Source organism: Vombatus ursinus, unplaced genomic scaffold (assembly GCF_900497805.2).
Source record: "Vombatus ursinus unplaced genomic scaffold, bare-nosed wombat genome assembly UNPS02009205.1, whole genome shotgun sequence".
NCBI lineage: Eukaryota > Metazoa > Chordata > Mammalia > Diprotodontia > Vombatidae > Vombatus > Vombatus ursinus.
Genome location: NW_020948983.1, coordinates 11,520,594 through 11,530,314, shown reverse-complemented (window position 1 = coordinate 11,530,314; position 9,721 = coordinate 11,520,594). Strand labels below are relative to the sequence as shown.

Here is a 9,721-nt window from a genome sequence, read left to right as displayed (position 1 = left end):
CTCTCTCTCTCTCTCTCTCTCTCTCTCTCTCTCTCTCTCTCTCTCTCACACACACACACACACAGACACACACACACACAGACACACACAAAATCACCTCTCCACCCGTATTGAAGTAGATGCCGCGTACTCCTTATTGCCTCCAGAACCAAATACAGAATCCTCTGCTTGGTATTCAAAGCCCTTCCTAAACTGACCCTTCCTACCTTTCCAGTCTTCTTATACTTTATTCATCGCCAAATACTCTATGATCCAGTGGCACTGGCCTTTTTCTTGTTCCTCCTACAAGACACTCCAATTCCCATCTCTGTATTTTCACTGGTTGTCCCCCATGCCTAGAATTCTATTCCTCCTCATCTCTTTTCTCTTGACTTCCTTAGCTTAGAATCAATCTCACAAGAGGCTTTTCTTAATCATCCTTAATTCTAGTGCCTTCCCTCTGTTCATTATTTCTAGTTTATCTGTATCTTGTTTGTACATAGTTATTTGCATGTTATCTCCTCCATTGGATTGTGAACACCTTGAGAACAAAGATTATTTTTTGCCTTTGTATCTCCAGTACTTGACACAGTGACGTATATAGTAAGTGCTTAATAAATGCTTATTGTGGGGGCAGCTAGGTGGTGAAATGGATAGGCCACTGGCCCTGGAGTCAGGAAGACCTGAACTCAAATCCAACCTCAGAGACTTGACACTTAGTAGCTCTGTGACCCTGGGCATGTTGCTTAACCCTGATTGCCTCACCAAAAATCAATCAGTCAATCAATAAATAAATGTTTATTGTCTTGACTTATTGGCTGTACTACTGGGTAGACACTTACATATGACACACAATGAAAAACTGCATCATTAATCAATACACATTTTTAAGTGCCTACTATGCACCAGACACTATATAAAAGTACATTTTGAATCTCTGGATTTATAAAATACTTGTTAAATTAACAAGTGAGTAATAACATCACTAATACATCTTGGTTTTTCTACTAGTAAATTTAGCATGGGTGTTACTGTTATGTTAATATAATGTTGTGGTGGTAGAATCAAACAGAATCCTTGATCGAACTTTTTTTTTTCCTTTACCTGAAACTATAACCAGAATAAAAAATCATTTTTAAGCCTTTATTAAAACCAGAGGTAAAAAATATTACCCCTCGAGACTGAAGGTAGATCACGGAACAACTTCAGTCTCCTCTGGAACAAGTTTTTCTTACGTTGTTAACATGAGTCATTAATTTATCTGGCAGCCCAATGTTTTGGCTTTTTGTAAAGATGATTGTTCATTCTTGGTGGGATCTTTCGGAACTTCCATAACTGTACTAATTATTAGCCAGAGAGATATGGGCCTCTTCCTTTCTCCCTCCAATCAGGTTATGAGTCCCTTGTTTGTCCAATGTTATGATGACTTTAAAGAAATTTCCATTGTAGTTGTTTTTCGTCCAGTAAGAATAAAGGTCTGTGAGCAGTTGCCTTACCTGGGAGATTTCTGTTTAGGAAATGAGTGGAAGGCTTCATGAAGATGGGGAATGTGGGGCAGCAGGTAAAACATTATAAATTTAAACCTCATTTAGGGAAATTCGCTGACGAGTTGGGGAGGGATTTGGTTTTTGTGATGGTTTTTTTGTTTTGTTTTTTTTTTTTTTTTTGGTAACCTTGGTCAAATGAAAAGCATTCCTTTATTTATTCCTTATCTGCAAAACTGAGTTTGCCAGATTTTTGCCTGGAATTGAGTTATTCAATTTAGCAGACTTTGTAATGGAAGTACTGACAGACCCTTAAAGATAGTTAGACTAGTGAGTGTGCAAAAATATCAACAGTTTATCAGCAAAAAACCTGACCTCCCTAAGCCTTAATCATCCTTGCTTGTTAGTGACAGAATTGCCTATGTATGATGCTTCTTCAGCCTGCTACCAATGGGAATTTCACTTACCACTATTTTTGCACATTTAGATGAAGAGGGCATAGGGTTAGTGATTTGGTAAAACCATTTCTGTCTTCTATGAAGGAAAAATGGACGATGCTTCTGTCCTGTTTGTGGTAGATGTTGCAAGTTCACTTTGCCTGAGGAGGTACGATATGAAAAACATATTCTTTGACTTTATATTAATTAATACGTGATGCTAACAGATTACTTGTCATTGGACTGTTGCTATTGTTAGATGGGCTCATATCTTTGGAGACTGGCCTGACTATAGCTTGTTAGTCCCAGAAAAGGCAGGAGCTTATCTGTCAGGATTTACAGGAGAATCTGCCTCAGAATTTCCAATAGAATGAGTTTGTGAAACTTGGTGACTTTTTTTGAACAATTTTGTCAATTAGTCTTTTCCTTTTGCAAATATAAAGGGAGGAGAAAGAAAAGTGGAATTAAAACCTACAGTGGTTTCAGGAATTGGGCCGAAAGGAGATTCCATGGCCATATTTTCTATCTTTTCCTATCCCTCCCTACTAGGTAGAGGTTTTTAGTATTCCGTTATAATTAGTTTTGTCTGCACTGGAAAGGCTGAAATTTTACAGACAGTTTGCCACTTATTTAGCTTTTGATGGACGTTGGGGCTAGTGCACAAAAGAGGTAGAGTGTAGTCACAACAGTGTAGTAGACACAGCACTGGCCTTGCAGTCAGAAAAACCTGGGCTCAAATCCTGCCTCAGTGGTATCTTGGGCAAGTTATATAACTTCTCTGTGCCTCAGTTTCCTTATCTGTAAAATGAGGAATAGACTTGATGACTTCTAAGGTCTCTTCTGGCTATAAATCTATGATCCTATGAAACTGTTCATGAGAGAAAATTTTACATCTCTACAGGATACCTTGGCTAGTTGAACTCCCTCCTCCCCACATAGCCCAAATACATTTACTAGGCTTAGGCTCTGGGTAGCCAAGACTATATTTAATTGTCCCAATGTACTTTCCATCCTCTAGATCTCATCAGGTTGAAATAGCTTATTGGGTCTGAGGACCAATAAATGACCCATCTATGCCAGGGCTTACCAATAGGAATAATAGACCAGAATAGCTGGAGTTTGTAACATAAAATAGTTGGGAAAGGCAAGGCCCAAAAGCATGGCAAGCCTGTGCTTGCTACTTAGTGTTTTGGAACTAGAAAAAGTAAAAAGCAAAGTGGCTATGAAAAGGAAAAAGCACAGACTGCTTATCTTTGGGCAGAGCATCAGTTCCTGATGCACTAAATGTAAGGTGGTAGCTGTGCTGGTTTTTCTTCGAGACCTATCATCTTAGCTGACTTTCCTCCATCTCCCTCAGACGAGCTCATCTGCGCCTTTGTTTGGAACGCTTGAAAGTGCTGATCCCACTTGGACCAGATTGCACCAGGCACACGACGCTTGGGCTGCTCAACAAAGCCAAAGCACACATCAAGGTAAGAATGGTGGCCAAGGGCAGCTTCCCCTGTACACACCCGTTTCTTTAACTCTAAGGTATGATAGCAGCAACCCAGACAGAAGTTAATCTGCTCTAAGTTAATATTATATGTGTCAGCAGCTCACTCTGCCTACTTAGTGGCTTTAAGAAGTGAACCTTTAAAAAAAAAAGTACTACAGAGCTAAGCAAAATAGAATCGCACAGCCCCCTGTTACAAGTTGTTTAGACAATGTGGCCATTTGGAGTGCTGCAAACAGTGGAAAAAATACCAAATATTTTGCTGATCCTGAGGAAGGAAAGAAATAAGGCCCTCTAGTGGAGAAAGCTCAGATTTGATGCCGCCCCTCAGTATTTTTCCATTAGTGTTCACCAAGGGAAGTCTCTTGTTCAAGGTGATTACTTACTGACTTTCTCACTTTGTATAAACAGTACATTCATTGCACACTCAAAATTAGTGAAAGATAAAGGGATAGCTTTATGGTGAAAATGGAGGGAAAAAAGCCGTTTTTCTTTTTTCTTCCTCAGAAGAATTGCTTTTAAATGCTAGGAAGGAGATCAGAAAGTACCACTATTTGTTGATGTTCTGTTCACAAACATAAATAAACAACATGTTATCGTTTTAGAAACTTGAAGAAGCTGAGAGAAAGAGCCAGCACCAGCTTGAAAACCTGGAACGAGAACAGAGATTTTTAAAGCGACGACTGGAACAGCTGCAGGGTCCTCAGGAGATGGAGCGAATACGAATGGACAGCATCGGCTCCACCATTTCTTCAGATCGTTCAGATTCAGAGCGAGGTAGGCCAACTGTATCTCCCCCAATGATGACATTGCCTTCTGTACTCTCAAGTAAAATCTGGAAGAGTCCAGAGCTGTTTCTCAAGCAAAGATGTAAATCTTAGTGATTTCCTTAAAAACAATCAAGAAAAGGTACTATATCTGTCTTCCTTTTGTCATAACCATCTAAGGACACGTTTCTGGAGTTGGGGTAGAAGAAAACAAACAGTTGGACTGCATTCTCCTGATCTACCAGTCAGCTGTATCTCCTCTCTTCCCAGGCTTCTTCCATGCTCTGTTGAAAAAAAGGTGCTCACCCCTGAGGTGAGCACTATTAGGTCCTAGTGATTCTGGGGTTTTTAAGAGTCTCAAAGCTTTGACTTAATGACACCCAGGCAGTGCCAAGAAAGGAAAATCTTTTAGGTATAATGGCAGCAGAAGAAAGAACACCACCTTCTGGGGAAGACATTAGAGTGAGTGAAAAGGTCCCATACTTGAGTAATTTTATCTGTAAAAACAAGACTTTACCTGACTCAAGGTAGATAAAGAGCTAGGCCAGATGATTTCTTAAGACCCCTTCCAGTTCTAAGCTGTGTGTATAATTCTGTAATTCCTTAAGGGGAAGGAATCCTCATAGCCAAGAGGCAAACCATGTTCTTTATCCTTATCTTCGTCATCAGACATTTTGCGAAGTGCCTACTGGACGTGTAGTACCCTGTTCTTATTCAACAATCTTCTTTCCTCCTAAGAGGAACTTTTGTTGACTTCATAGGGCAAGGGGAAAGGGGAAATTATTTATTAAGTACTTACTAGGTGCCAAGCATTAGGCTAAGCACCTTCAAAAATGTCTCATTTGAGCCTCACAACAGACGTATGAAGTAGGTCCTAGTTAGCTTCTGTTTGAAATGTTATTTCTTTTTCCAACAAAGGGATGAGTTAATTTCTAACTTGGTTCTGTTCAACATAACCTCCTGAACAGTCTCCTTAGATTCAGTCCTTTTTACAAAGCATAAGCTCAGTGTGTATCCATCCTGTTCTTTGGAATCTTACAGCTAATAGGTTGTAAGCTCCTTGAGGGAAAGGACTCCTGTGGTTTCTTCCTCTGTCTTCTTCTCCCCAGCACCCAGTACAGTGACATGCACATGGTGGGTGCTTAACAAATGGTGCTGGGTTGGATCAGAGAATGCTAAGTAAGCAGCATCAGAAGTGCTATGGATGTGACAAAGAGTTATGTTGTATAGCTTGTTTAGACAGCTGGCTGCGTTTTAGAAGTAAACCTCCAAAACTTTTAAAGCAACAAATCCTTGTGAAACTCATTTCATCCTAACTCCTTGGACTCAGCAGTCAGAATTCCATTTTTCTTTCAGAGGTTGTGACTCTTGTAATCTATAGAATTGGTGCCAAATACAAGACTTCAAGGCTTGGGTTTATTTGTTGGAGGAAATATGTAAAATCCTAAATTTACTTTGGCCTGGTATAGCCTTTTTAAAAATTTAAAGTAGCTTTTTTTAAAAATACATTTTTTCCTGTGTATGCTTATTTATGTAAGCACATGAATATCTATCAATTTAGCTTTTGGATTGACTGTAGGTATGTATGTACATGGGCTTTCTTGCTATGAGTATTTGTTTGTTTAGGTAGAAATTTCCATCCCACTACAAGAAATATCATTAAAATGAAGATTTTACTATAATACAATGATCTCTAAATCCTTAGTCACTTAATTTCAAGTAATAGTAGATACAATTTAATTTTAGTAATCACATCTCAAAGTGCCTTCTGTATATTACCTCATTTGATCCTCAAAGCACCTTTCAGGTCATGAGGGCATGAATAATTCTGCCAATTTAATACAAGCACTAACATTGGCTCACAGAGGTTAATTGAATTACTTATCATTACAAAGCAAGGAAGCAGCACAGCTGCGGTTTGAACCCAAGTCTTTTCAAAGTCGAATGGGTTTTTTGGGCTTTTTTTTTAACTAGAACATATTTTGGACATCTATCCCCCAAAGTTTATTATATGATTAATGTAATCAGTATCAATTATGTGATAGATTTAGCCCATGCCTTGTTGAATTAAATTGAATATGGGTTCTTGCCTAGATGCAAACATCATTATGTTAAATCTTGGTAGTTAGTGGTACCCCATAGGACTGCTGCCACTAGTAGTCTGGTTGAATATATTCTCCCATTAGCCTATGTTTACTTAAGTTTATACTTTTTTTCCCCACAAGGCAACACTGATTAATAAACAACACTGAGAATTAGTTTCTAGTGTGATGCAAAACAGATGTCGTTTAACCAGTTGGGATTTGGATTTTTTAATATTAAGCACTAATTCCAAAATAGACTGAGTACTTTTGGTGGGAGGTCCAGACGTGCTGGCGTCAAAGGATTTAGTAACTTGCTCCTTAAATTGAGACCACCATTGTATCCTGGACATTCCCCTTTACAAAAATATCCCCATGTCACTCCACCCTCACCCCCTCCTGCTTTTCAGAGAGATCACTGATAATAAGCTTATTATGTAACAATTGTTTAGTGCCCAAAACAGCAATTGCTTTTCATCTCAGCCCCATTCCTTCTTAAAGTTACATGCACACGCTGACAAATAGTAATCGTCTTCTTTCCTTTTCCCCTTTGCCAGAGGAGATTGAAGTGGATGTTGAAAGCACAGAGTTCTCCCATGGAGAAGCGGACAATATCAGCACCACCAGCATCAGTGACCTTGACGATCACAGCAGCCTGCAGAGTATTGGGAGTGATGAAGGTTATTCCAGTGCCAGTGTCAAACTCTCATTTACCTCCTAGAATCCAGCATGACAAAACAGTGCAGGGCAAATTACTCATTGGGCCAAGCCAACCCAGTTTCTTAAAGTGGGTTCATCATGCAGTCTCCTCTTTCAAAAATTATACTTGAACAAAAGGGTCCAACAGGCCTATCTATAAGTAGACCTCCCCCAGGAGAACCAACATATCAGTTGTTATTCCTATTGCAAAAATCATAATTTCTAATGGCAGCGGAGAATTCATGTGACATGTCCTTGATTTGATTTGATTGATTTGAAAGAGGACATTGGAGATTCAACCCTCTGTCTTCTTTTCCAGTTCGCTCACACTGCGTTGAATGGACACATTTAAGGATTGGGCTTTGGGCCCTTCTTGAGCTTTATGATCCTACAAAAAAAAAAAAAATCAAACCAACCCTTAGTAATGAAACACTAAAACAATCAGGCATTAATTTTGTGTAACTGAGAGCTATTGTAGCTCAGCCCGGGACAGCTTATCATGAAGCCTGTGGATGATCAATTCTTTTTTTAAAGCTCATTTCATGCCCTGCAAAAGGAGAGACTCCCGTGAAGCCTATTGAAAGGGATCATCATGCAGCTCAGCTTTCTGTTGGACTCCATGCTAAAGCAAGTTCTCCTCTTCCCGAATTGTTAGCACTAGGGCCCCGAAGGGGCCAGCTCACTAGCCCACCCTGGGTGACTGAAGGAAGCCCATTTGGGTCTGGATTGGGGATAGGAAGGCTCGAGCTCCACATGCCTCCATGTCTGCATGGGCCTGAAGAGTTGTGCCCACAGCTTAAGCGGGCCCAGGTCTGAGCCACGGCAGCGTTTTTATTTCCAATTTTGATAAATGTTTGTATGTGTTGAAAAACCAAACTGACATCTTTTTAAAGCTTGTCCATAAGAAACATAGATGTCTTTTATAGTGGAAAAACACATGGGAAAAAATCATCTATTTTGATGCAGCATTTGATAATGATCAAACACCTCACACCTCACTCTTTATAGTGCACAAAATGAATGAGGTCGGGGCTAGGTAGAAAAAAGGTCAGAGCTAATGTTTTTAGTTTCTTTTTAGAATCATTCCCCTTGACCAGCTTTTAACCATCGGTACCTACACTATCATAGTTAACATAGTTAAGTTCAGCACTTGTCTCATGTAAAACTTCGCCTCCCCTTCCCTCCGGGCAGTCTCTCTCCCTCCCCGTCCTCACAGTCCCATTGTGCAGGTGCTATTGCTCGTATCAAATATTATCAGCAATGTTATTTTCTTTAAGGAGAAGTTTTTAGCCTGCACTTTGATGTCTCGTGTTCCCCTTGTCTTGCAGACTACAAAAGTTACCCTGTCGTTTTCCTCTCTTCCCTACTTCTTCTCTGCCCCTCCATCTCCCCTTGAAGCCTTTGTGGCAGCCTCAACCCTGACATTGTTTGAACTTTGTATACCTTAAGTAATTTAACTACCCTTAATTACTAAAAGAATTACTTTATGATTTTCATAACTTATTGCTGATTTTAATGGGTTGTTAATTTCAGTCCTGTAGATTTATTCTATGTTTTAGGTAGGGCTGGGCAAGAAAAAAAAAAAAGAAATAAAGACAACCTTATTTAGCAGTGCAGTTGAGTTGTGTGTTAATGTTAGATTATCCTGTATAAGTAGCACTTTAACAACATTTGCCACTCCTGTGTATGAAATGTATTGTGTTTTACCATCTTGGTCATACATAAGGCCTTAGGATACACTTGTTCTTCTTGTACTCTTCTGTGCCTCCAAAAATATCTTACCTTGGTTATGTGATATGTCTGAGTGGAAGAAATTCTTGCAAAATTCTTAGATTTCTTTTTGTTTGAATACTAAAAAAACTGCATGTTTTGAAAACTAGAATTCCATTATAATATGCTACTTCAGGCACCAGGTACTTGAAGGAAAATGTGACAAAACAAATATGTTGCTGTGGCCCAGATGAAGTATTTCTGGTTTTATTATTAATCTCATTCTTGCCTGGGCCAAATTGCTACTCTGTATTTGCTTATTTCTGTCTTTCTGAGAGGCACAATTTGATGGCTGTGTTTACTAGCATAGAAATCCAATTGGAACCATTGACTAAACTTCAATAGCTATTTCTATGGCCCTGAAATGAGTCACTTAGCCCAGGTTTGACATTTGTGACATTATTCAGGTGAGCTCGAGATGCCACCATCTTGTTTCGTCTTCTTTGGTCGCAGTCACAAAATGGTGAGCCTGGAAGACTTTTGTTGGGAAAGTACACTACGGATTTCAACTGTCCCTAGACAACTCCCTTCCCTGGGTTATTTCCCTTTTGGGGAGAAAATTGTATGATGAGAAAAAAGTATTAATTTTTTAAAAAGACAAATCAACTTTGAAGATTCAAAAGTGAAATTAATTGTAAGAAATAAAATTGTTAATGAAGAATATCTGAGTGCTTTTTGTACCATGTTTCTCTGTGAAGATAAATCTCTGGAAAGCACTCCTTTCTTTGAAAGACATTGACAGATTGCTTCCTCCTCTTGTTCACTCACCCCCTAAATGTGCATGTGCAGATATTATATATAGAAGTCAAGGATTAATGGCAATTTGAATTATCATTGTTGTTTCCAGACCTGGGGTTTAAATAGGTACCCAGACCGACTGACTGATAATAGAACACCACATAACCAGACATGAAATGGTTTAATGTATCCTATAACCTTAACTGCTGCAGGTCAGGCACAAACCCATCTGTCATGCTCATTGTCTGTTTTCCAACTTACTTCCTAGGGGAGC

At 39.2% G+C, this 9,721-nt stretch overlaps 1 protein-coding gene across 3 annotated transcripts in view; it reads left to right on the top strand.

Moving 5' to 3' along the window:
• The window catches only part of MXI1 (MAX interactor 1, dimerization protein), a 101,448-nt gene extending 92,076 nt beyond the window's left edge, over window positions 1-9,372 (top strand). For 2 of the 3 annotated variants that reach the window (XM_027851732.1, XM_027851731.1), the window contains 3 exons: window positions 3,258-3,372; window positions 3,998-4,169; window positions 6,798-9,370. In XM_027851732.1, coding sequence (XP_027707533.1) covers window positions 3,258-3,372; window positions 3,998-4,169; window positions 6,798-6,961 — 451 coding nt within the window. In that variant the 3' untranslated portion in view covers window positions 6,962-9,370. Of the gene's footprint in view, window positions 1-3,257; window positions 3,373-3,997; window positions 4,170-6,797 lie in introns of all 3 variants that reach the window. The other variant, XM_027851733.1, reaches the window with a different exon arrangement.
• Window positions 9,373-9,721: the final 349 nt, after the last annotated feature.